This window comes from Ailuropoda melanoleuca, chromosome 5 (assembly GCF_002007445.2).
Source record: "Ailuropoda melanoleuca isolate Jingjing chromosome 5, ASM200744v2, whole genome shotgun sequence".
In the NCBI taxonomy this organism is placed as follows: domain Eukaryota; kingdom Metazoa; phylum Chordata; class Mammalia; order Carnivora; family Ursidae; genus Ailuropoda; species Ailuropoda melanoleuca.
In genome coordinates this window covers 30,270,788-30,297,262 of record NC_048222.1, presented here as the reverse complement: position 1 = coordinate 30,297,262, position 26,475 = coordinate 30,270,788, and the positions used below count along the sequence as shown (strand labels likewise).

Genomic DNA, 26,475 nt, shown 5'->3' with positions numbered 1-26,475 from the left:
TCCACTGAGTACTCTAGTCCCTTCACCCCAGCTCCTGGCCCATCTCCTTCGCTTTCTTGTTTTTTTTCCTTCTGAAAAAGGCAGTATGACCTCATGGTGAAGAGACTCACTGCCTGGATTCAACTACTGTCCCTACCACAGATGAGCGAGGAGGCTGTGGGCGGGCCACTCGGCAGCCTCTCTGACCTCAGTTTCGTCATCTATAAAACGGGTGACAGAAGTACCTTCTGCACAGGCTGCCCTGAGGATCAAATGAGTTAAAATCTAGAAGAGACGCCAGAACAGCGCCTGGCACAAAGCAAGCACTAAGGCACCGTGAGCATCATTATTATTCTATTTATTGCACTGGAATCTGAAAAATGCAGGCAAAATATGGAGAATTTCTCCATCGTCAGAAATCATCCCTATTAACATGTTGGCATATTTCTTTGCAGTCTTTTTTCTGTCTCCTCTCCATCTAGAAGAGGGAGCCGGTCCTCCACGTAGTCGGTGCCTCGCATGTCACACTGCCACCATCACACGGGCACCTCCCCACACTGTTCGGGCTCGGGCCTGGTGCCCCTCGGTGAGGGCCCCACCCCCAGAAGCGCTGGGGGTGTGAGGCAGGCCCGCTGGCCCCACCTTCACTTACCTCCACAGAGAATGATGGCCGCAACGAAGAGAGCCAAGTCACTGTCATCAAGTTCCAGGGCATTGAACTTGACCGCAAACTCAAACTTGGGCTCGATGATGTCACTGAAGGGCTTCCGGAGGCTCCGCAGGAACTCCCGGGTGACGAAACCAGTACCGTTGGCCACCAGTAAGCCGTCCTTGTTGACGATGGAGGCCAGCATGGCGAAGATGGCCTCATGCACACCGTACTTGAGAAGGGTCACCTGGTCGTTGAGGAAGAGGCTGCTGAAGCTGGGGATGCTCTTGGCGAACTCGGTGAGCTCCCGCACGGTCTCGACCGTGGTGCACTGGCAGCGGTAGAAGACGTGCACGCTGATCTCCTTGTAGGGGGGCAGTCCGTTCACCAGCTGCTTCCACACCAGGCCCTTCTCTGCTTGCCACAATGTCTCGATGTCGTGGATCACAAAGGGCTGAAAACCATGCCCCGTTAGAGGCCAGGCCTCTGGGGGACCCCCGCCCATGTGCTCCCCATACCCCCATCCTGTGCTAAGTGAGGGGAGGGAGGAGGCCCGGTACTCCCAGAAGTCAGGCAGGCGGCCAGAGCCCGGCGCTGCCAGGCCGAGCAGTGACACTCACCGCCGTGTGGCTGGCCTTGCCGGTGAGGATGCCACGAGCCTTCTTTTTGGTCATGTTGAAGTTTTTCAGGTAGGCATTGTAGATGTGCTTGGAGAAGGCCTTCAGGTCCGCCACCTGGGGGTTGTGCTGATTCCCCTCGCTTGCTGTCAGCCCTGCCACCAGCTTCCTCTTCTCAGCCTCTGGCATCCGGCCAAAGCGGATGGCTGTATTGTGGGGTGGGGGGTGAAGGGCAAGTCATCGAGGAGCCCAGGCAGGAGCTAGCACCTCTAACCTCCTTGTCTCACAACAGGTACGTGGGCCAGAAATGGAGACACATCCTTTGAGCCCAGGACCCTCAGAAGCTCTATAGCCAGCACATTGGAATGTTGGGGAACCCCTCCAGAATGTAAGCTCCAGGGGGACAGGGATTCTATCTTGTTCACAGTGCTTGGCATACACACGAGGGCCCTAACTCAGGGAGCTGACTGAGCCATTGTGGCTGGAAGGCAGTACAGTATGATAGGCAGGAAGACAGTCTCTGGTGTCAAAGGCCCGGGCCTGAGTTCCAGCTTGGCAGGAATAGGCAGGCTACTTCACCTTTATTCATAAGAAAGATGGGCTAATACTGAAATCTCACGGGACTGTCAAAACAATTAAATAAGAATATTCACAAGTAAGCACTAAAAAATTAATCATTAGTCATGGATCAGGATGCAAATCTGGCTTCTCTAAGAGAAAAAGTGAGAAGAACTGAGTTGGCCCTGAGATCTCCTAGGAAACCCACTCAGCCCACCCAAGGAAGGGAGGGAGCCCCGGCAGATACAGACTGAAGGGAGGGACCAACGCCCAGACCTGCCAGGCCCCACCACCTAGAAAAAGCTTCAGATGGAGGATCGGGTCCTGCCACCATCTCAAATGCAAGACAGGGTAGCTGTGGGTGGGGACATTTAAACAAGAGGCTCTCCCCAGTCCTCTGGGGGCGGGGAAGCGTCTGACCCACAGACGTAAAGGGCGTAGGTGGGCTCTGCAAAATCCTCCTGTGTGGTCTGAGGACAAGACTCTGTAGGAGGCCTGAGCGCAGGGCAGGCTCTGGCTCCCGGCAGCGGACACGTGTGCTCGCGCACTGCCCCCTGCCTGCCTTCACTAAGCGAGCGGGGCTGAGGCGATCCCAGGCTCTGGCAGTGGCTTTCTACGCTGTGTCAGGCCACCTGAGACAGGCCTGAGGTTCTGGGAGGGGTGTTTCCAATGCTACTGGAGCTGGGGTCAATTCCCAGTTCCCGTCCGGGCCAGCGAGGGTGAGCCTGGGGCACCGAGAGCTGGTGGCCGGCCCAGGCCCGGGACCCACAGCAGGCGCGGGGCCGGCTGGGGAGGCTCCAAGGCTTAAGAGCGGAGGGACAAGGAGGCGGCGCTTGCTGCATGCCAGCCACCGCCCTGAGGTCTGAGGGCACGGCTCGCCGCGCTCACCGTTGTGCGACATGCCCAGCGCCACGCATTTCTGGAAGCGGCAGTACTGGCACTTGTTGCGGTTCTTCTTCTGTATCTTGCAGGTCCGCTCGCACTTCTCGTACTCCAGCTTCATGCGGATCGTCCGACGGAAGAAGCCCTGAGGGGCGGGGGAGATGGGAGGCAGAGCCACAAATAGCGGACAGTCCGCTCTGCCTGGCGGGGTCTGCGACGTCAGGGGCCCCAGTTCTCTGCGTCAATGTAAAAATTCCCCAAATTTGGAAGTAATGGGTGGAAATTTCCCTTGGAGGGGAGCAAGGGGAGGCTAGTCAACAACTCCAAAGCCTTTGAGATCTGTCTATCCTTATCTCTATATTTTTTAAATTCTCTCTCTTATATGCTGCTTTGTGAGTTCAGTAACATAATACCGTATCATGGCTAAGCTGGTGTATTCATGAGCGTATCTGGTTCTGAGTATTTTCTAGGCAGTGGTGTAGTAAAATAATATGTACAATTCTGATGCGTGTTCAGTTAAGAGGATGAACCCAAAAGCACTCTTGGAGAAAAAAAATGTAAAGTTTCCTTTTTTCCCTCAAAGAGGCCCTTTCGGGCCTTGAGGTGCAGGAAACACGGCCATAAGGGTGATGGCTGAGCCCAAGACCCTCATTCTGTCCGGCCGGTGTTCTAGAGCTACGTCCCCAGGGGGCGCCAGCAGCCAGCCGGCCCACGCGAGAGGCTGGGGCGGCGCCCAACAGGGCAAGCCTCCCAGGGGACCAGCAGGACCCGAGAGGAGACCTGGAACAGGCCCAAGGGCCTGGCTGCCTCCCAGGTGGGGATTCCGCAGTAGGTACTGTGAGGGCCTGGCCTCTCTGGCGGGTCAGCTCTCCACGGAAACACAGCCCCGACTGCCAGCCACCACTCGCCGCAGTGCTTGGCATACACACGCAGGCCCTACCTTGCACCCCTCACACGCATGAACACCATAGTGGAAGCCCGATGCCTTGTCCCCGCACACACGGCACTCCATGTTGAGGCTGCCACACGAGGCCCCGTCACAGCCCATCTGCAACTGGTCCAGCAGTGAGGGTGGCGAGGAGCTCCGGGAGAGGTCTGCAGACACACGACATAGGGGTGGCTTCATATTCGGCCAGGATGGGGGCCAGGGGAGGTGACCAGAGCCCACAGGGGCAGAGCAGGCGGTGGGAAGAGCCCATGTTTCTCAATCAGCCCTCACTCAGCTCAGACACTTAAGAGCTATGTGCCTCAAGGAGTCAACCTTTCTTCATCTAGAACATGGGCCTTTTCCCCAGACCTGACATACCTGGTGTTTGGGAAACGGCAGCTATCACTGTCTGGGGAAGTCAGAGCCTTCCTGGGCTGTACTCACCACTGGGGAGGAGAGCGGGGTGTGTGTGTGGGCGGGGGATGACTGTGTCTTGGGAGGAAGGGAGCAAGAGGAAGCAGACAGGATCTCTTCAGACTGAACGTGGGCAGTAGCTCTCCTAGTTTAGGGGTTCCGCTGTGTGGGCCCACGTGGGGTCGTAGGAGATGCGTGTCAGGGAGGCTGCACGACTGGAGACTCTGAGAGCTGTCCTCCCCCCACCCCTCCTGTGAAATTCGTTCCCGTGTGGACTCCAGAGACGCCATACAGGATCTCTCAAGAGGCTCAAATCCATTCTTACGAAACTTCTTGCTCAAGTAGCAAGAAGGCAGGTATCAGTCGTGTCGACTGGGCAGCAAACTGAACTTCCCCAGGTTTTTTTCTATTAAGTGTACGAGATGTTTGAACCAGGTGTTGTGAGTGTAAGCAAGGAAAGCACCAGACCATGGCAATGACTTCGGGGTGCATGTGCTGTCACATGACTCGGTGAGAATTTCTGGGAGTCTCTCTGGAATCTCTCCCTTGGACACTCAGAAGTGAGCCCTGACTTGAGCCCCAGTCTCCCGGCCCAGGGCCAGATGCATGACCCAACAGGCCACCTGTCCTGCCTCTGCCACGCTGGCCAGGATCTGCTGTCCGCTGCTCTCTCTCCTGATGACCGAGCAACCTCCTCAGGGGCAGGGGCCAAATCCCCAGACCAGAGAATCAGTGTCTCAGAGCAAACGGCACCTTAGGGAGACCCGAGCCGTGGAGCTGAGCCCCGACTTAACATTTCCCAGGCTGGTGTTGCTCCCTGTCATCCAGACATAGGTCACTCCACAAAATATCTTGATTTCCCTCCCACGGAGTAACCCACCCTCCCCAGACCACAGTGTACTCCACTCTTCTCACACCTTCCTCAGCTTCCCCTTGGGCCCTAGGAGTGACAGCAGCAAAGCCTTCAGCCAGACCCTCTCTGGGCCACAGGGAGGGAAGCACGAGCACCAGGCTGGCCCACAGCAGAGAGGACTGGATAGCAGGGGTATGAGGTAAAACGACCTGTCCCATCCCAGGGCCGTACCGCCCGCCGCAGCCCACAGATGGGGGAGAGCGGGCTCCCTCCGTCTCCTGGGCCCAGTGCTGCAGGGGAGCCTGCAGCCTAGGAGGGCAGAGGCATCTGGCTTTCTCCGTAGCCTCGGCCACCACACGACAGTCCGCGTGTGTCCACTCAGTATTGGGTGCCCTCTATCTGAACAGAAGGGCCATGGGGCAGGAACTCTGCCCCCAGGGTGCTGCTGCTGGACAGGGAGCAGGCGTGGAGCAGTGACTGTGGAGTGAGTGGACCTCAAGCTCCCTGGGCTGGTCCTGTACTCGGCGCCTCTGGCCGCAGGGGCCGGGCAGTATCCGCCACTCCTGGAGGCAACAGAATAGAGGCAGGAGACCTCACGTTACGGGTTATTAGGAGAAAACGAGATCACGTGTGAAAACCCTTTGTAGAGACCTGCGTGGAGGCTGAGCAGGAGGGTTTCCGACACTTCCTCTCTGATCTGTGTGGTCCGTGTGCATGTTCTCTTTGTGTCACTTCTTGTAAGCTGTTGTGTGTTTGTGGCTTACACGTCTGCCTCCTCTGCTAGACGTGGGACGTCTCTACTCACGCTGCCTTTGGATCTCAACGCTCACCTCCATCACCGAGTCCTGTCCGCAGCCACCAGCTTGTTGGTGGTGCCCTCCCTGTCCCCCCTCCTGGCCCTGGAGGCTGGGCAGGCGCTGGGCATTGGCACTGCGCGTGGCAACGCCACCCTCTCTTTCCATTCAGCGGACATTTGAAGAGCCCCTGCTGCATGCACGGCAGGATCCAGACCCTGCCCTCGACTAGCTGAGGTAAGAATAAGGTAAGAAAGCTGGAACACGACCCGGCGAGTGGCAACACTGGCCGAGGGGCAGGCAGATGGTGCAGGACTTGGATGGAGCCACCACTCAAGCATGAGGCTGTCGGGGAAGGTGACTGACTGCTCCCCTCTCTGGGCTCAAAGATGAGATCTTTGGGAGACCTCCTAGTCCGCTTCCAGATGCTCGGGAAGAGCAGGCATGAGGGTTAAGAAGGTGACTGAGTTCAAACTGATGTCTTGGGCTCAACACCCAGCTCTGCCCTCTGGGCCTCAGTTTCCTCCTCTGTAAACAGGAGATGACAGGAATATCTATCTGAGAGTCATGGCGAAAAGTAACAGAGTTACTACAGAGAAGAGCCCTCGAACCTGGAAGCGCACATGAAAGTCAGCGTGAGTTAGGGCGGTGCTCTCAGAACGCTGCAATTCTGCACTCCCCAAGCTCTGTACCCCACACAGCCAGGGACCGTGATCTGTCCTCCTCTGGCTGGTTGTACCTCCTCCCCCGCAGCTTCACGGAAATCCAAGGGAGGGTGTCTCTGCTTATGAGGCCCGGAGAGCCCCCAGAACCAGACCAAGCCTCCTTTCACTCTCCCTGGCCTGCCGCTGGCCCATGGCTGAGCATTAGGAACCCTGGGAACCCTGGGAGAAGCCGCGATGCTCGAGCCCCACCAGCCCCCGAGGCAGCCTGAGCTCAGGATCCTGAGGAGACACCCGGGCGAGTGTCTTAGAAGGAAGTGCTGCAAATGGGACTGTGGAGAAACAGGCCCAGGGCAGTGTCAGGACGCTGGACCGTGGCTGTCCTGCCCCTTGGTCACGAGCAGACACAGGCTGCAGAGCCCGAAAGCAGGCAGCGATGCTTGGTGGTGGCCGGCTAGTGGGACAAGGGCACCCCCTACCCGTCTGGAATAAGAGAACAAGATACCTGCCATGCAAGGAGGAGAGAGGCAGGGGAGATGAGGCGCTAGGGTGGGCAGAAGTGTATGCGTCCTCCCGGGGTAGGTTTTGTGCTGGAGCGCACGTGCAGTGGGGGTACTGAAGTGGTGGGGGCTTGAGAGTCGGTTTTCTTTTTCTTTTTAAGATTTTATCTATTTAAGAGAGAAAGCGTGTATGCAGCAGAGGGAGGGAGAAGCAGGCTCCCCGCTGAGCAGGGAGCCTGACTTGGGACTTGATCTCAGGACCCTGGGATCCTGACTTAAGCCGAAGGCAGATGCTTAACTGACTGGGCCACCCAGGTGCCCTGGAAGTGGGTGTTCTTTTTTTTTTTTTTTAATTTTTTTTTTAAATAATGATTTTTAATTATGTTATGCTAGTCACCATACAGTATATCCTTAGGAAGTGGGTGTTCTAAAGATAAAGGTTCTGTTTCTTCCTGGCTGACCACCTGGCTTAAGGATTTATCCTTGAATCTTACCCCAAAGTGATGATGGCAGAATGCTCCCCATTCTAGGAACCAGGTTCTGAAGGCCCCACTGCCTCGCCCATGACCTCCCGGTGGGAGGCTGGGGGTTTGAGAGGCTGTCCCCCTTACCAGGAGTCTGTGCCTTGGTGCCCCTCAGGTATGCTGGGTGGGGACACGGGTCATGCCAGTCTGAGGGCCGTCTGCCTGCACAGCGGCTCTCCCCAGCCATCCCAGCACCGTCTTTCCCCGGTTCCTCCTCCGTTCTCAGGAAATGTCCTTGCTCACCCGATGGCCATCTAAGACATCATCTGGGCCCTGAGCCCTGCCTCTCATCTTCCACTCCAGCCACACCCTGCCTGACCCTCCCAAGCATCTCCTAAGGGCCCACCTCTACCTCTATCCCAGGAAGGGAGGGGGTAAGAACCAACATTTATCAGGCCCCCACCAAGAACTTGTCAGTATTATTCCGTATCACCCTGGAAGACAGTAACTGACACCATTTAAAGATGAGGAAACTGAAGCTTGGTGAGGTTAAGGGACCTGTCCAAGGTCACCTAATACCTGTTGGGACTGTAACTTGAACCTAGACCTGACTTCCCTGTAAAGACTGCGTGTCTATTCTAATAATCTCTTTTTTGTGCATGCCTACTTTGCACCAGGCGCTCTGCTGGATACTTTACACCATTAATCCCATGTGAACCTTAAAATAATCCTTCAAGCAGGTCTTCGGACCCTTTTATAGGTGAGGCTGACTAACATGCTGACAGTGGCATTAACCAGATCGTTAATTTTATGCGTCACCTTGGCCTGGCCATGGTACCCGTGGTGACCAGTTTTTGGTCAAACACCAGTCTAGATGTTGCCGTGAAGATATTTTTTAGATGTGATTAACATTAAAATCATTACTCTCCACAATGTGAGTAGGCCTCAGCCAATCAGTTGAAGGCCTTGTGAAAAAAGACCGAGGCCTCCCTAAGGAAGAAGGAATTCTGCCTCCGGATGGTCTTCAAACTCAAGCTGCAATATCGACTGCCTTGGGTCTCCAGTCTGCTGGGGCCTGTCCTACAGAAGTCAACTTGCCAGCCCTCACAGTTGTGTGAGCTGATTTCTTACACGAGTGCACGCACACACTCGCTCTCTGTCTCTATATGTGCACACATCCTATTGGTTCTGTTTTTCTAGAGAACCCTGACTAATACAGTAACAGACTTAAGAATTATAACCTAGAACCACCCAAACCCTGGGGCTGAGCTCTTACTAGTCATTACTGCTAATCAATAATTCATGATCATGATAACCGATGAGACATGTCACTGCTGAGGATGACACCATTCCATTATTCAAATGTTCAGACTCAGCGTAAACACTAACCCCAGTGCCCAGAGACTGAACTATCAGTTGTACCATCTTGGATGACAAGTTCAGCAAATAGACACTACCGACCTTATTCACATCATTTACGTATGGATGACAGTTCCCTTGCATATCTAGTCTCCACGGCTGGAGGTATGCTGTTGTCATAGCTGTGAGAGTGGCCAGGAGGGTCAACACTATTTACTTTGCTGGCAGAGTCCCACAGGCAAATAGCTTCTGAAGTCAGGGCCCATTCCGTGGGACTCTGGAGCCGGGTTACTAAGCAGCCTCCTTACTTCTGTCGTCCTGTTCTCTTGCACTGTGGGCTTCTCAGGGCTGGCATGCAGCCTTGTCCTCAACTGAATGGCCAGCCCCTGCCTGGACACCCACCGAGGGATGCTGAGAGAGGAGGTGCCAAGGCCAGGAGGAAGGACACTCGATCTTCCTCAGCCGCAGCCCTGCACTAAGACCCCTGACCTCTTCCCAGGGTGTGGATGGGAGGCCCATCCCTGAAGCAGGAGGGAACAGCCGGCCCCGCCCCTACCCAGCTGGGCGACCTTGGCAATGTGAGTTTCCTTGTTGCTGAGTGCTACTGGTGGGGCCTGTCCTGCCTGCCTCTGTCGGGAGTTGAGCTCGGTACAAAGACGCAGAACCTCTGAGGGGTCAGAAGGGAAGCGAACTGCGGGATCTTCCTGCTGTTTCAAGGCTCAAGGCTGTGCCCCATCCTCCTGAACTCCTGAGGGGACTCCAGAGGCCAAAGTCCTAGACTCACGGGGCAGGGTAGAGAACATCACCCGGCCAGCCCTTGAGGTGGGCAGACTTTAAAGGCAGAGACTGAGATTGGAGAAGGGAAGGCACCAACGAAAGCCATAGCTGAGAGTCACCGACTTGAGATTCTTGCCCTGGTTTGTGTGATTCCCAACACAGGATGAGGCTCTGTCGCCAGGGCCCCTCACCTGCTGGCCTTTTTGGGGAAACAAAATTACTTTACCTTTTTAAAGAAAAGCGATGTGTTTGCTTCTTAAACAATGAGAGTACCGTAGGCCTGAGAATAAACACAAGGGCGTGCACCACCAGATGATGCATCCTCCCCACCATGATCCTGCCCCTCTGAGTTAATGGCGCAGTCCTCTGCATGTACACTCTTCTAGTGCCTTCCATGATACTTCAAGATTTTTAAGCAGTGGGATCCCCCATTTGGCAGGAGATCTTTTTCCTGTCAGTGGGTTCAAATCTACCCTATCCTTGTTAATGACTCCACAGCATTCCACAGTGTGGCTTTACCACAGTTTATATAACCGATTCCCCACAGATGGGCGTTTGCCAGTTTTTTGCTTCTCTGAGCAGTGCTGCAGTAAATAAGTGTGGAAATCTCTGTGCTCTCTGAGCGAGTATTTACATGGGATACATTCCTATCAGGGGAACTGCAGGGTCAAAGGAATGGAAGAAGTGTTCCCGTGCATAGCAAGCTGCCCTTCCACCCTTGGTGGCTGGAGGGCCATGGCCACAACAGCTCTCTCTGCTAATCTGATGGGTTAAATGACATCTCATCTTGCAGATATCATCTTTGCTTGGTGAGTAGACTGAAAAACATTTTGTCTTCCGTCCATCTGTATTTGTTTGACCGTGAACAGCCTGTTTCTATTTTTCTGTTGCTTGTCTTGTAGAATTTGCAAGAACTTTTTCTATATGATGGCTTTAACACATATGATTATGTTAAACAACCCCCCTCCTCTATCAATTATTGAACAGGGCAGTCTTTCTCCCTCTACTTCATCGATTTATTGGTAAATGGAATCCACTGAAAATCACATCACACATAGCACTGCAAGGGTGGCTGAGCACATTTTTTCCCACGCATCTCCCATGTGCCCTAAAGCCCACTGATAAAGTTCCCCAAGATGCCATCACCATGTCTACCTCGCCCTGCCTGTGCACCCAGGCCCTGCACTCTGGTCTGCCATTAATAGGAGTATCATGTGGGTATACGGTCCCCATAAGGGTGTGTCGGAAACTCCAGGACAGGTCATTACTCTGCAGGTAACTTCCGTGTGGCTGGCCACAGATATGGGGATAGGGTGGGCCAGGCCAGGTGGTGAGGCCACAAATCACATGGCCTTCTCTTTCCTTTTCACTCCTCGTCAGTGACAGACCTTGCTCATTCTTAGCCCCCTGGTGCCTTCCCTCTGCTGCCTAGCCCTCCCTGCCCATCTCAATTTCAGAAGAGTCCGTGTTATAAGCACTGAATGACTGATCACCTCTGGTTAGCCATTCCTCTTCTGAGAAAGGCTGGGTCTCTAAATGCATCCCAGTCACCAGCCAACACACAGGTATTACCCTGGGGGTTGGGAGATACTTTCTCTTGAGTCCTGAAATCACACCGAGCCCACTTCGGTCATTCCTGGGTATGTGGGTGGGATCAGAGGGATGGGGTAATGGCCTTTCCCTTACCCTACCCACCACGTGCCCCAAAGAGGGAGAAGCTCTGCAAAACCCAGGAACTTGTTCTGCAGGTTCAAAGTAGTGTGGCTCAAGGATCTGGGCCTTTCTTAACTAAAGGCCAGGCAGGAACCTGCTCTCCTCAGCAGCCTTGCTCTACCTGAACCTGACACAGGGCTCTAGACACCATCCTGTGGGGTGGGCCTGCTCCTCTGCCCTCAGTCACCCCCTGTGGCTGGGATCTCCTTCAGATGAAACCAGCGGCAAGATCTGGAGGTCCCCCGCCAGAAGTGCATCCTCTTGTGACCCCGAGTTCCTTCTGACGGTAAGGGAGCAAGACTCAGCTGAACGTGCCAGCACGTGGTGGAGGGAGAAGGAGAGAAGCTGGGGAGGTGGGGATGAGCCGGGGACAGGGCAGGGGCAGCATCAGCAGCAGGGGAAACCAGGGCCCAAGGAATGGATTCTGGGAGCCCCTGAAGGTGGACATAACATGATAACGATGAAGAAGATGGGGAGAGAAAAGCACAGGGTCCCAGAGAAGAATGTCTACGCCGCTACTAACAGTGGATAAACAAAAGGGGAACCGACAAGTGAGATAAGAGAAGCTAAAAACTAGCTGGCTGCACAAAAGTAACCTTAATCACAGTCATTCAGACTAGCCGCTTAGCATTTACGCCTAATTATAGTGCCGCTCAATGACATGTGTCATTAGCAGCAGGTCAATGGAGCTGGGTGTTGTGGCTGATGGTTACAATCACAGACAGGTACAGCTGATCTTTCCTGCGTGCTGTTAATGCAGATTGGCTCCGGGTCCCTTGGGCAGCAGCAGTGGGAATCATACGGATGACGACACACGTTACAAATGCTAACTCATTTAATTTTCACAAAAGCCCCTTGTCCACATCCCCTCCAAGCCCCGTCGGTTTCACAGAAAGAAGAAGTGCAACTGACCCAAGGTCCTGCAGCTGACGAGCAACAGAACAGGGGTGGGAACCCCGGCTGTCTGGCTCTGCCCCTCTGTGCCCCGTGATGCTGTTTGCAGAGGGCAGGGTCCCTGTTCGGCCCGCTCTGTGTCCTCTGCCCTGTGTCCCCCGCCTCCCCCTCCTCACCTGTATAGCTGCTGGAAGGAAGCGAGTGCTCTGGTCCTCCATTGAGTTCTGGGGCTCCTTCTGCCTCTGCCACTTCCTTTTTCTCCTCCTCTTCCCGGACCTCAGGGGCTTCCCCCGGTGGCTGCTCCATGGCTGATTTCCCCTCGGCGCCACGCCTGCAGGCCCGGTCATAGCTCTGGCATCATCTGGGTCTGAACGCAGATGGATCTCTACAGGGCAGATGCCATCAGCCTGGGCCAAGGGGCAGACAAGAAGAGGATGAGAGCGTGAGGGAGCAGGGAAAGCGAGAAGGCTAGCACCGATGCAGGGCGGGGGGGGGGCGGTTTGCAGCATGGAGGGGGCTGCCCTGCTCTTGTTCCTTCACGGCAGGCAAGCCTCCTCCCTGTAGTGCTAGCCCATGGGCTCCGCTTCTTGCACCCCGAGTCACTTCCCCTCCTGCCCTTTGTCCGCTTGGTTCCCGAGGCCGGTTTGTGGGGTTCGGAGCAGTCTCCACGAAGCAGACAGGGTGACACCCCCCTGCACCACCTTTCCCTGCCTCCTCGGCCCCATCCTGCTCTTTGCGCCAGGTCAGAGTGACTTCAGGGGCTTTTTCCAACCCTGCCGCCGTCCTGGAGATCCTGATAAACATCATACCTCCTAACCCCCGCCCTGACCCCTCCAGCACTCGGGCTCTCCTACGCTGCAAATCTTGAAGGAAGTAGCTCCTATCTGTCCTATGTTTGGGTGTGGGGAGAAAAAAAAGACCTGAGCTGCTACTGCGCTAGGCTCACAGTTGGCCAGATCTGCAACTAGACCCTCAGCACAGTCATCAGGTAAGGGGAGATGCGCTCTGTCCAGTAATCCTTCCAAGGTGGGGTTACTGGGTGGAGGAGGCAGTTCCAACCCTCGGTAAGTGACATATTGCCCACAGATGCCACGTCAATGGTGGTAAGACCATGAGGTGTTGTGGGGGAGTCGTCCTGGCAGGGAACAGTACGGAGACGCCTTGAAGAGTGGGGTGGATTTTGACCGGAGATGGCAGGGAACTTGTCTTGGGGATACAGCATGAGCAAAGACTCAGAGGCAGCATAGCGGGGAGCGGTGAGGATCCCAGTGGGTAGGCAGTGAGCGCTGTGGGAGCGAGGATTTGGAGGGATGGCCAGGAAGGTGGGCTGTATCCAGGCACGCATGTGCGGCTGACTCTATCCCAAGGCGGTGCAGGCTGTGGGAGGATCGAGAGCAGAAAAGAGCTGCTCTAGAGAAATCCAAGCATCTGTGGGCCTTCTGGATGAGCCACGGGCAGCTCGAACTCAACCTATCCAAGCAGAACCCACCATCTGCCCCCAAACCCGCCCTTCCTCTGGTAATCCCTACTTCAGTGACCCGCGTGCCCATCTACCACTTATCAAAGCCAGAAGGCAGGGGTCAACAGAGACTCTTCCCTCTCCCACGCTGCTCTACACTCGCAAACTTGGCTGGACACTACAGCCACTGGGGAGTTTTTCAAAATATGGATGTCTGGGCCTGTCCCCAGAGATTCTCATCTGATGGTCTGGGGAGCTGCTTGGGCACTAGGATCTTTATTTTTAATCCTCCTGGTGACTGTCATGTGCAGCCAAGCTTGGGAACTACTGCTCCACAGCAAAGCCATTCCAGCAGACAGTAAATCTTCCCAGCAGGCTTTCATTTCCCCTTGTTTGGACTGACAACATCCTCTTCAAGTGTGTCAACGAAAGGCAGTTTGGAAATTTAGCCCTAGAGTCTAAGAGCTGGAGAGCTGGGAATCTGGGGCTGTGGGGAGCATCCCTGTTGATCTGACAGCCACAGGAAGGGATTCAGTTCACCAAAGGAGAAAGCAACGTGTCAAGGGAGGTCAGGGGCACAGACAACAGAGCCGTGGCCAGAGGCAGGACAGATGTGGGACAAACAGACAACTCAGAGTCATGGGAAGGGCTGTTTCACGCGGCGGGGGCTCAAGCGTTGCAGAGCTGAAGGGTGATAAAGTGACACATGACCCCTGGATTCAGGGACCGTCAGGTCATCAGTGACCTGGTGAGACAAGGTTCAGCCAAGTGGTTAGGATGGAAACTGCGGTTCTGAAGAATAAGTGGGAGGGAGGGGGGCAGGACGGTGAATGGAGACTAGGTTTTTGGTAAATATGTCAAGAAAATAAATGTACTGCCTCGAGAAAGTGGCAAAGGCAGTAAGTTTTTTAGACTAGAGGAGACTCAAGGAAACCGTGGGTAGAGGAGAGGTCTGCAGAGAAATACGGAAGATTCAAGGGGGAAGCCGGGGCGGGATGACTGATGGAAGGGAATAATTCAAGGGCACAGGATGAGGAAAATACAAAGAAGTATTGTGGCAATTGGGGAGAATGTGGTTAAAGCTCAGATGGGATGGCCTCACTCTTTTAGTAATAACATAGGAGGAAAAGTTGTCCACCGAAAGTAAAAGATGGGACTTGCAGAAAGCAAGGAGGCTGGGTGGAGGCACTTTGGCAAACATGACAGGGAATTACTGGAGAAGAATTAAAAAAGAACTAAAGCAAGGCCACAATAATTAAAACAGTGACATACTGGCACATGAACAGACAATCAATGAGAGAGAATACAGAGTCCATAAATAGATGCAAACACATATGGAACTTAAACATGTTATAAAGACAGTACTTCACATCCAAGAAGAACAAATGGATTCTCCAATAAATGGTAATGGGACAACTGAGTAGCCATCTGGAACAATTAAGATAGATTCCTACTTCAAACCTTGTATCAGGATGAGGTCCAAGTAAATAAATTTTTTTTAAGTTAAAAATATATGCATTAGTGGGCACCTGGCTGGCTCAGTCGGTGGAGCATGCAACTCTTGATCTCAGGATCATGGTAGTTCAAGCCCCATGTTGGGCACAGAGACTACTTAAAAAATGATATACATATTGTGTGCATATATATACATATAGTTACATATGTACACACATATATGTACATATATACACATATATATACACTTTCCACATGGTAGAAAAAAATCATAACAAAAAACAGATAATGAACTGGGGAAAATATTTGCAACTCTTGTCAAAGGGCTAATTTCTCAGGGCGCCTGGGTGGCTCAGTCGTTAAGTGTCTGCCTTTGGCTCAGGGCATGATCCCTGCTCTGCTGGGAGCCTGCTTCTTCCTCTCCCACTCCCTCTGCTTGTGTTCCCTCTCTCACTGTCTCTCTCTCTGTCAAATAAATAAATAAAATCTTTAAAAAAAGGGGTGGGCTAATTTCTCTATAACATTTCCAAAAAATGACATTCTATCAATCTCATAGATAAGTGGGTCTGGTATATGAAACATGTATACAGAAAAGGTACCTATTTGAAAAGCTGCTGAACATCACTCATAAAAAAAGAAATACAAATTAAAACAATACTCAAATACACTTTTTAAGATCAAATTAAAACAAATGCTAACACGTTATTCAATGTGTGGCGAAACATAATCTCACACCTCCCTGGTGGAGCGGTAAACTGGCACAACGTCTGAAGAGGGTAATTTGCCTACATTTATCTCCATTACAGCTGCACATTCCCTATGACCCAGAAATGCCACTTCTAGGTTGTATCCTACAGCGACATTTCTACTTCAGCAAAATAACTTAAAGTATTAGTGAGAAATTATTCATTACAGTACTATTTGATTAGTAAGAGGCGGGGAACAAACAGAATGTCTATTAACAGGGGGCTCAGTAAATAAATTAGGACGATGAGGGCAGGAATTCTACGCAGCCATAAACAAGAGTCATCATGTTTACGGACGAGAATGGAAGTATCTCTAACATATATTAAAAAGGGAAGAGAGGAACTTGCAGAAGGAGGTGAAGAGCTACACCTCCTGCAAAAAAGATAAACTGAAGCTGTGATTTTGTGTGTGCATGTGTAAGATAGGAAGACTGTATAAGAACTGGGGACATTGGTTGCCTCTGGGTCACTAGAGGGAGAGAGGTTTTTCATGGTACCTTTTGTGCCTTTTAAACTCTGAACTACAGGCATGTTATCTGTCCTTAAAGAGTTTAAACTGGAATAAAGAGGCAACACCTACAGACGATGATGTGGAGATGAGAGGGAGACAGCTGGAGGCGCTCAGGCAAATACAGACGGAAAAATGTCTGAGGGAAACACTAAGATACCGTAAATAGCATGTATGATTTCCAAATTACTACAGTAGAGCAGGAAAACTTAGAAGTCATGTAAAACTCTAGCTTTCTGACTGCGAAAGTCTCACAGACGGGAAACTAAATGTGACGCAGGGTGGCCTGCATGCTGGAACAGAAAGAGGGCAGTGGTGGCAGAACCGGTAGAAGAGAATAAAATCCGCTCAGTTCGTAGCACTGAACCAGTATTCATTTCCTAGTTTGGGTAAGTATCTGGCGTTTATGTACGATGTTCACGTTAGGGGAACCTGGATGAAGGGCCTACGGGAACTCTGTACGATCTTTGTGAGATTTCTGTAACCCTCCAGGTTTTTCAAAATAGAATTTTTTTTTAAAAAAAGCTAAAAAAAAGTCTGGCTTTCTGGCTTCTCTTGTAAACTGGACAGCTCTGGCCACTGGGTCCCTGCATGGCCCTGATACCACCCTGGGAGCTGAGCAGTGGCCTCCCCTCTCCCTGGACAGGTGCTCACCACTGGCACCCGCGGTCTCGGCTACTTCCTGCGGTCACTCTCTAGGCTGCTTCACTCCTGTGCACTGCATGAGTGTCCCCTCCTGTGGGAATCTGAGTCTGGTTAGCATAAATCAGTTCCTCTAGGATCAATCACTGATCATCAAACTCACTCGGCAAACGCAAGACCCGGAGCGAGGTGGTCTCTGCCATGTGGTTCTGATTACAACTGGCAGCCTGGGGCAGTCAGGTGCTTTACCTAACACCATTCCCCCTTCTTCCTTACTGAGGCCCCATGTTTTGGATCAGGCACATGCTTAGCTAAACGCTCCATTTCCAAGCTCTCCTGCAGCTTCTGTGTTCACATGACACAATGCTGACCAATACGTAAAGAGAAATCTACTGCAAGGGCCTTCAGAAAATAGGGTTTTCCCGATCCAAAGAGACAAATGTTTACCTTCCCCCCTTCCTGCCTGGACTAGGAATCCTGCGCCTGGAGGTGGGGCGGCTCCCTTCCGGGCAGGAGAAGACAGGTTGAGAGGGTGGGGCGGAAAGTGCGAAGGGGTCCCGGGAAGCTGCTCAAGTAGCCCCGGGACGCCTGTCCCCAGACTCCTTGCTGCAGGAGACAACGAAACGCCTGTTCCCGAGGCCCTGTGCGCCGGACTTCAGCTGCAGGCAGCGGAACACAGTCCTAACTGAAACACCACGCTAGCGGACGCTCGGCTGAAGACGAGAACGGGGCAGTGGGAGGGGCCCGGCGCCAGCTCTGGGAAAGGACCTTGGTCCTCACCCGGAGCTGTCTGTGGAGATTGTGGCATGCAGTAAACGCTCTAAACACATCAGTTACTCTCTGAATAACAAGGACGAGAGACACTGATTCTTCATGCTCCACCAGACTGAAAAGTCTGCAGCACGCGGGGGAGAGAAGCCCCCAACCAGGCCTGGGCCCGGAGGGACTCCAGGAGGCTTCTGAGGAGTAGCAGCAGGGGCGTCTGGGCAGCATGCTGACAGAGGCCCAGAAAACGTGACTCCCACGAGCTACAAGCACAGTGGTGGAAATGAGAACAGGCTGAGAACACACTGTTTCCGGAGCTGCGTGGCTTGGCTGGCAGTGGACATGGGGAAATGCACACCAGACTGTGGTGATGAGAGCTGGGGAGAGAGACACATGAAGATTGGGGGTCCCCCTTAGCAGCTGGAAACAGAGGAGGGACATCTACAACACTGCCTCGTATAGGTACTTGACAAACTCTTCGTGCGCATTCCCTCATACCCTCTGATCCTCTGAGTGACTCTGGGGAGATGTAACAGAGTTCACTGTCGGCACTGGGTCGTGGAAGGAGGGGTGGGAGCTGGCTGAGCTCCCACTACACGTCCTGTCTGATGCATGAAAAACAGGCTCTGCTCAATCCTCCCGAGCTCCCACAGGCGAGCCTTGTGAGCGCCCCTGGGGAGAGGAGGGAAATGACAAAAAGCTCAGGCCTGCCGAGCCTGACACGGTGTCTCCCCGAGAACATGCAAAGGATAAAGCAGAAGACCGCAGGGTTTCAGACACAACGGGGTCTGAGCCTGGCCAGGCTTCGGAGCGCGGCGTGCATTTGGGCCACCTTATGCACCTCTAACACCTTGAGCCTCAGCTTCTGATTCCATATACCAACTGGTAGAAGCTTCTTTCACATGACCGGAGGCACTGTTCTCAGTTTCAGGGGGGTGCAGGTGGATGCCTCTTGAAACAGATGTGGTTCTGGGCTCTGGCTAGAGTTTTGGATTTGGGGCCAGGGTCCCTGGATTCCAGGCAGATGTTCCTCCCCACTGGAGTTGTCTCTTCTGGCTGTGACCAGCAGAAGGGGGAGGGGAGCAGCAGTCTGGTTGTTCTAAAACCCACACACATCCCTTGGGCTGTTTCATATTTAGATGTAACTGCTGTGCTGCAGCCCATCCCTGCATTTTGCCAGAAACCACCCATTTTCACACAGCCCCGGCTGTTCCATGTACAGCTGAGGTCTGTCCATCTTCCGGCAGCCAAGGCTGCCCAGCCCCACCGCTGTTCTCAGCTTGCTGGGTCAGGAGCTACTTTGATCCCCAGGGCCCTCCCCCCACCCCATTGGGCCCAGGCCCGCAGGCTGGCTATTTCACAGGTGGTTGCCATCCCACTACCACTATCCCTGCGATGGACCTTATTTCCCTTCCTTTCTTCAGCCCTAATGCTGAAAGTAGCACACCCCGGCACCGGGTCTAACTTTGGTGTGGCTGAGAAGCCCAGGTTTTTGCTACTGCCACCCCCAGTACTGTGCCAGAGCCAGAAACCCCCTGATTGTGTCCCAGCTTCACCCCACTTACGAGGTTGGTGCTGTCGTCAGATGGGACAAGGGTCCTACAGCCAGAATGAGGAGGTGCTGTTCTGCTGCCCTTGGACAAAAAAATGGAGTCTCTAGCAAATGAATTTCTTATAAAACAAATGCCCTGACTACCCTGATTCTGGCACGCACACGTGTGTGTTGCTTGTATACGTGCTCACACAAGCCTGCAGGGCAAGCAAACCCAGCACTCCCATTCGAGTACCCACTCTCGCTCTCTCTTTTTAAGATTATTTATTAGAGAGAGAGAGTGTGTGTGTGTGTGAGAGCAGGGGGAGGGGTGGAGGAAGGGAATCTTAAGCAGACTCCATGCTCAGCCCACGACTCTGAGATCATGACCTGAGCTGAAGTCAAGAGTTGGGACGCCTAACTGACTGAGCAACCCAGGTGCCCCTCCAATACCCACTCTCTTGCCCCAAGAAGAATGTCAGGCCTTCTGGGAGCAGAGGTGGGGGGGAGGCACACACTCCATCCATTTGCCCTTGGGCAGGTCTATTTCATGGGCAGAGGTGATTAGGAGCTAAGCCCAAGTGACCCAGAGCAGTACAGAGGCCTGGTCTAGGGCTCAAGGGACCAACCCACCTGGGGCCCTAATCCATTCCACAAGGTCTAGACATCCTCAGGAGGTGGAGCGCCCCTGCCGCCCACCGGCAGGCTGTATGCTCCAATTGGGTCAGGCATCGTGCTGGAGCCCCACTCACCTCTCAGAGCTGTGGCACAGCCTGATGGGCTTCTCCCTGCACCAGAGCCCAAGCTGGTCACAGCTCTAAGCCTCCAGCTCACCACCTCCATCACAGCGGTACCGGCTTCCATTCTCCCAGGGCTTACCATATACCAGCCTCTGTGTGTACAGACGTATAATCCTCACGAGAACTCTAAGAGTCAGGTACTATTACTGCACCCATTTAACTGATGAGGAACTTGGGCACAGAGAGGGAAAGTAACTGGCTCAAGGTCACACAGTAATCGGAACAGCAGGACTGGAGTCCAGGCAGGTTGGTTCAAGTGTTAATCACTGCACTGTGCACCTTGTGTGTGGTGCTGGGTAAGACTAGGATGTCCAGAAGATGGTATGCCCCTGCCCTGTTGGATCTAGAAGCTGCTCTTAGCCTCCGTCTGGAACCATCGCTGTTGAATTCTTTGTCTAGCTGCCAATCCCCAACTGTTTTTCTGTCAAGAATACCCCGGGTCAAAGTCCTGGATACTTCCCTGCCAGAAAATGACTGCTGCATGCTAATGACAGCCATAGGCTCTGGTCCCTGGCTCCTTCTCCAGCCCCACCCCACTTGCCCTGTGTGCCAGCATCACTCTCTGACCCTAGAGGCTCATACTGGCCTCAGCCTGGAATGCTGCCCCCTGCACTCTTCTCCTTCAAGAGTGGGCTCTCCTGCACCTCCTCCCTGAGGAAACTCTTGCTGACCGCCCCATTCTGTTCTTTCCTAAGGCAAACCTGAGCTGGGCCCTCCAGAAATGTGATCACTGCAGCAAACTGCAATGTCAGGCAACTGGTCTGGCCTCACCATGCTGTTATCAGTTTCCCAGACAATGCCCTCTATCTTGCTGAGGTAGGTCCCTAGCACCTGGCACAGTGCCTGGCATTTAGTGGGTGCTCAGCACACACTTGCTGGACGAATACACAGACATTAACCTTAGGCACGGTGTTTTCAGTCTTAGCATTGCCACCATATCAGTTTTCGTGTATTACTGCCCCTGAGAAGCAATACTCCATAGAAGTTAATTCCAGGGGGTTCTGTGTCAGGCCTGGATTCAGACCTTGGCTCTGTCCCACCCTCTCTGTGACTTGGGGAAGAGACTAACTATTCAGAGTTCCCCAGCCTGACATCTGGGAGGCTATTCCCTAACCTGAACAGATGTCATGAGGATTAAATAGCCACAGAGCCAGTGCTGAACAGTGCTGAGTATACGTACAGCAAATGTCCAACAAATAGGGACGGTGGCTGCTGCCATGATCGTCACTGTTGGCTCATCTTAAGGGACTACAGGGAGTAAGTGACACTCCAGGTCTAGAAATGTGCTAGCCTATTGGAATTCCAGGGACCTAAACTGACCCAGAATTTCCCAAATCCCTGCCTTATAATCAGCTGTGTAGAAGAGATCCGACAGGAAGCTCCCTACTCTGGGCACGTGCTTCTCCTTCAGAGAGGTGGGCCCGAACCTTCCTCCACTTCTTGTGCTCCCCCTGCCCCCAACGCAGATGACCCAGTTGCTGCCCTTTCCCCCTCACGCCACCGCAGGCGGATGAGGGTCAGCAGTCTCCAGATAAAGGGCAGAGGTTGCCCCATTTCCCTGGCAAGTGCTTTCAGGATCAGCAGTGAGAGAAGCCATGGGAGAATGGGCCTGCTTGACTCTGTCCCAAGCTTTCCAATCAATCATTAAACCGGCTACTGACCCAGTGCCCTGGTTTTCCAGGCCAGCAACTCCACGGGGCTTTTTGCTCCCCATTTGCCAATCCAGGTCACCCCACTCCTCTCAGGGCACAGGAGAGGCCTGTGTGGCCTTCTTGCTGGCAGGCCACCTGAAGCCAACCACCAGAAGTAGCGTGGAGGCTGGTTTTATTCAGACAGATCTGGAACCAGAGAAAAGACAAGCAGGCGGTCACCCTTCCCCCTTACATTATGTGATTTTTCCAGTTCCACCAGGAGTCAGCCTGTAAGCCCTGCAGAGTGGAGCTGAGCTAAAATAAAAGAAAAAGTCGCCTCAGGGAGTACTGAGAGTGTGGCAGGGAGGAGATGTGAGTGGCAAAAAGAGGGCTCTTCATCCGGGGTTCTGTGGGGCCTGAGTATGCAGGGTGGCCTGGACCTGTAGCCAACACCTCTCCCACTGCAAGGGGTAAGGCACTGAGCACTGCCCTGGCTGACTCGGACTAGAGCCACTAAAGACTGAGGAGGTATCAAAAATCTCCAGTTTTAGGGACACGTGGGTGGCTCAGTTGGTTAAGCGTCTGCCTTTAGTGCAGGTCATGATCTTGGGCTCCTGGGATCAAGCCCTCTGTCGGGCTCCCTCCTCAGCAGAAGAGTCTGCTTCTCTTCTCCCTTCCCCCGATCACGCGCTCTCTCTCCTTCACTCTGTCTCTCAAATAAATAAAATCCCCCCCGCCCAATCTCCAGTTTTCACAGACAACAGAATCTCAGTCGATACATGTACATAAGGCATAGAAACAAAACTCGAAAGACACGGCCCAAACTGTGAATGGTACTTTTCTCTGAGGGGTCCAGTTCTGTGATTCTTATTTTCTTATATTTTCTGTGTTCTCCAATTTCTTCACCATGAGCATAGGTTATTTTAATGACTGGGTTGGGGGAGACGTTTAAAGAAGTGTGGTGGACAAAGAAAACTGAATCATATGCTGAGATACTGATGAGGTAAAAGAAAGGCCTGCCCAGAAGAGACCCGGACCTCTCCTCCTGGAAGTCTGAGGGAGGAAGGAGGACCCATCGCTACTCAGAGAAGGCTCCTGGGGTAAAGGTGGTTGTGCCAATGGGCAGAGGGCCACACCGGGGGACCTTTCCAGAACACTTCTCATCTGAGGCCCTCAGGTGCTATGGCTGCTAATGCTGTCAATGCCCCTCCATTCTTCTTCTGGGTCCTGCCAACTGCTGCCAGCTGCTTTCATTCACTCATTCAACAAATATTTAAGTACCTACTATCAATGTGCCAGGCTACCCTAGGCAAGTAACCAACACAAATATGTAACTAGGAATGACGACCAGGGCTCCGAAGGACAAAGGCCGAGCACAGTGGGGTCACACTCAGAGCATGCTAGCCTAGTGGGGGTGGTCAGGGGAGGCCTCTGCCTGAGAGACAGGCCTGTAGGGTCCTGGGGCCACGGGGAAGAGAGATGTGAAAGGGCCCCCCGGAGAGAGAAGGGTGGCATGGCCCCTCTGAGAGTGCAGGAAGTCTGGTCTAGGTGGGGCTGGGGATCACCTGGGGCTTCAAAGGGCAAGCTGAGGATGTAGGTGTTTATCCAGAGAGCAGAAGAGCACGGAGGAGGGTTCTGAAGAGGATGCGCAGCACCGGAGCTGCATTTAAACATTAACTCCTCTGGCTGCTGGGGAGGACAGTTTGGAGATGATTTCAGCTAGGCTCTGAGAAGCCAGGGTTACAGCAAACCGAGCTGGTGCACCAACGGGAAGGAAAAGGCCGCCTCCCAGAGCCCGGGAAGGCTGGGCACGGGACGCGGCCGCCTACTCATTCCTGGGAAGATTCGTGCTACAGAGCAGAGGGGTGAGGCCCAGGGAGCTGCGTGCTTCTCTGTACCTTCTGAGTAAAACATCAGTGCAAGGTTAGCTGGCCTCCAAGGCCCCTTCCTGCTCCGACCTCCTTGGCCCCAGCCTCCGAGCACTGTCCTCGCCTTACTGTCTCGCAGCTGTGATATACACAGGGATCAGGCACTTGGCACAGCTTGGCAGGAGGCTGACTGCCATAAGCGGCCATGGTCCTAGGCCTGACAACTCCATCCAAGCCCCCCAAACCCCCACACACAGCTCTCGTGACCAGCCCACTGGGACCAGCAGCCCCGCTCTGGGAGCTATACGGTTAAAGGGCACGGACCAGATGCCACTACACACACCCTTTTCTTTTTAAACAACAAAGACCAGGACACCGGCCAGCCCTTTAAAGTTCACGAAGTGCCTTGGTGTACACAGTCCCATTTAATCAAGCCGGTGGGAGGACGGCAGACAGGACTAATGGGTGTTGAGCACTAGAATGGAGTATCTCACTCTAACCCCATGATGACGCTCGAAATGAAGCTCTAACTCCTGCTGGCCACACGAACAAACTGGGTATGGGAACAGAGGCTGGTGCCAAGGGAGGGGGAGCGCACCGAGGGGGTGGCCAGGTCTAGTGGGAGGGAACGAAACTCTGCCCAGCCCAGGAGAAATGGGACTCACAGTTGGAAGGGGGAGGCAGAAACAGGGGTCAGCAGGGCTGAGTGACTTCTGAACCTCTCCAAGGGGAGGGGAGACAGGAAAGAACCCTAGAGCTAAGCCAGGATTGGTCAGTTCTGTCCGGGAGAAACTGCTCCCAAGTTCAAGCTTCACCTTTAACAGTGTCCATGTCCTCTGACCTCATAATTCCCCTCACAGGAAAATGCATTGGGCTGTGCATTGCAGTGCTATTTACAATAATGAAATCATTTTTTAAAATAATGAGAAATATTTATAATAATGAAAAAGAACAGAAATGACTCGATGCCCAATAGAGGAATGGTTACATAAATTAGGCACCCCCTGAAAAACGAGTACTATCCGGCCATAAGACTCATGTTTCCATACAATATTTAATAACTTATTTTTAAGTGAAAAAAAAATACAGAACTACATAGACAGCATGATTCCCATAAAAATGACTAGAGAAAGAATGGATGGAAGTTTCCTTGTATGCACAGGGTGGTAGGTAATTTACTGTTTTTATGTTGCTGAACTTTTTGAACTTGATGTATTACCAAACATGTATTATCTTCATCTTACACTTAACCCATCAGAGTATGTGGTATCATTGCTGGATCCTCCCTCCTTTAAACCTTTTCTTACTTGGCTCCCAGCTTCCTGGCTGCTCCTACGCAATCTCTTTTGCTGGTCCCAGTCAACCCCCAGTCTGAAGGTCATTTTCCAGCTGCACTCGCTCCCTGCATGATCTTTTTTTTTTTTTTTTTTTTAATATTTTTTATTTATTTACTTGACGGAGAGAGAGACAGCCAGTGAGAGAGGGAACAAAGGCAGGGAGAGTGAGAGAGGAAGAAGCAGGCTCCCAGCGGAGGAGCGTGATGTGGGGCTTGATCCCAGAACGCCGGGATCACGCCCTGAGCCGAAGGCAGACGCCCAACGACTGAGCCACCCAGGCGCCCCTCCCTGCATGATCTTTTTTTTTTTAAAGATTTTACTTATTTATTTGACAGAGATAGAGACAGCCAGCGAGAGAGGGAACACAAGCAGGGGGAGTGGGAGAGGAAGAAGCAGGCTCATAGCAGAGGAGCCTGATGTGGGGCTCGATCCCATAACGCCGGGATCACGCCCTGAGCCGAAGGCAGACGCTTAACCGCTGTGCCACCCAGGCGCCCCCCTCCCTGCATGATCTTAAACTGGCTTGTAGCTTTCAATACCTTCAAAAAATATGCTTATGACCCCCATATTTATTTCTCCAGTTCCAGCTTCTCTGACATCTCCACACGGATGCCCAATGGTATCCAAATAGAGCCCCTGACCTTCCCCCAAGGTCTTTTCCATCTCAGTAAAGGGCATCACCAACCTTCTAGTTGCTCAGGCCAAAATGCTGAGAGTCAGCAAATCCTGTGGGCTCTGCCTTTAACAAATACCCAGAACCTAGTCACTTCTCACCACCCCCACTGCTATGATCCGGGTCCAAGCCAACATCTTCTCTTGCCCGGATTATTCCACCAGCCTCCCAACTGGCTTCTCTGCTTCTGGCTTCACCCCCTGCTCTCCACACAGCAGACTGATCCTTTTAAGTCAGATCTGTCCTTCCTGTGACCAAATCCCTCCAGGAGCTTCCTGCCCATCTCTCCAGAGGCCTTCCGGAACGGGTGCCCTGCCCTCCAGCTCCCTTCCTGGCATCCTCTGCACAGGCATGCGGCCTCCCCGCCAGTGGTCTCGAACGCAGCAGGGCAGAGCTGGCAGCAGGGCCTTTGTAGCTGTTCCCTCCAGATGAAAATGTACTTCCTCGGGGCTTCGTTCCCACGTGACGGTCAACCTGATGTCGGGGAGGGTCATTGGCAACGAAAAGATGTGACCAGCAATTGACCCGTGAGCCAAACCCAGGTGACTGAAAGCTCCTCACCCCCTTCCCAGTCTCTGGAATGTGGGTTCTGCTTGCCTTTCCCACCCCCTGGACGCTGTCCCAAGGACACAGCCTTGAGATAGTGATGTGGTATTGAAAACACCTGCGTGGTATACATGACTGACTCTAGCTAAGGCCTCTCTGTAAGCTTTTAAGATTTGGTGGGTGGGTGTGGGGATCCAGGTGTCTTGCTGCCACCCAAGATGAGCTCCCTTTCCTTATTCAAACTGCCACCTGCTAACCTGGAGTGGCCTGCCTCTTTCTGTAGTCTCTGCCTGCCCTCTTTGCTCGAAGTGACATGTGACCACCCAATTTAAAACCATCCCAGCCCACCTTCTGGTACTCCCATTTCTCTTCCTGCTTCAATTTTCTCCACAGCTCTCACCACTATCTGGAATGGTGTGTGTGCGCACATACGTGCATATATACACATATACGAGTATTTTTAAAAAACTC

At 53.1% G+C, this 26,475-nt stretch overlaps 1 protein-coding gene across 2 annotated transcripts in view; it reads right to left on the bottom strand.

The window, feature by feature from the left end:
* PPARD (peroxisome proliferator activated receptor delta) overlaps window positions 1-26,475 on the bottom strand; it is an 82,220-nt gene that overhangs the window by 2,281 nt on the left and 53,464 nt on the right. For both annotated transcript variants that reach the window (XM_011218526.3, XM_002914300.4), the window contains 5 exons: window positions 12,220-12,450; window positions 3,626-3,780; window positions 2,692-2,830; window positions 1,249-1,451; window positions 632-1,082 (listed from right to left, as the gene is read on the bottom strand). In XM_011218526.3, coding sequence (XP_011216828.1) covers window positions 632-1,082; window positions 1,249-1,451; window positions 2,692-2,830; window positions 3,626-3,780; window positions 12,220-12,349 — 1,078 coding nt within the window. In that variant the 5' untranslated portion in view covers window positions 12,350-12,450. The remainder of the gene's footprint in view (window positions 1-631; window positions 1,083-1,248; window positions 1,452-2,691; window positions 2,831-3,625; window positions 3,781-12,219; window positions 12,451-26,475) is intronic.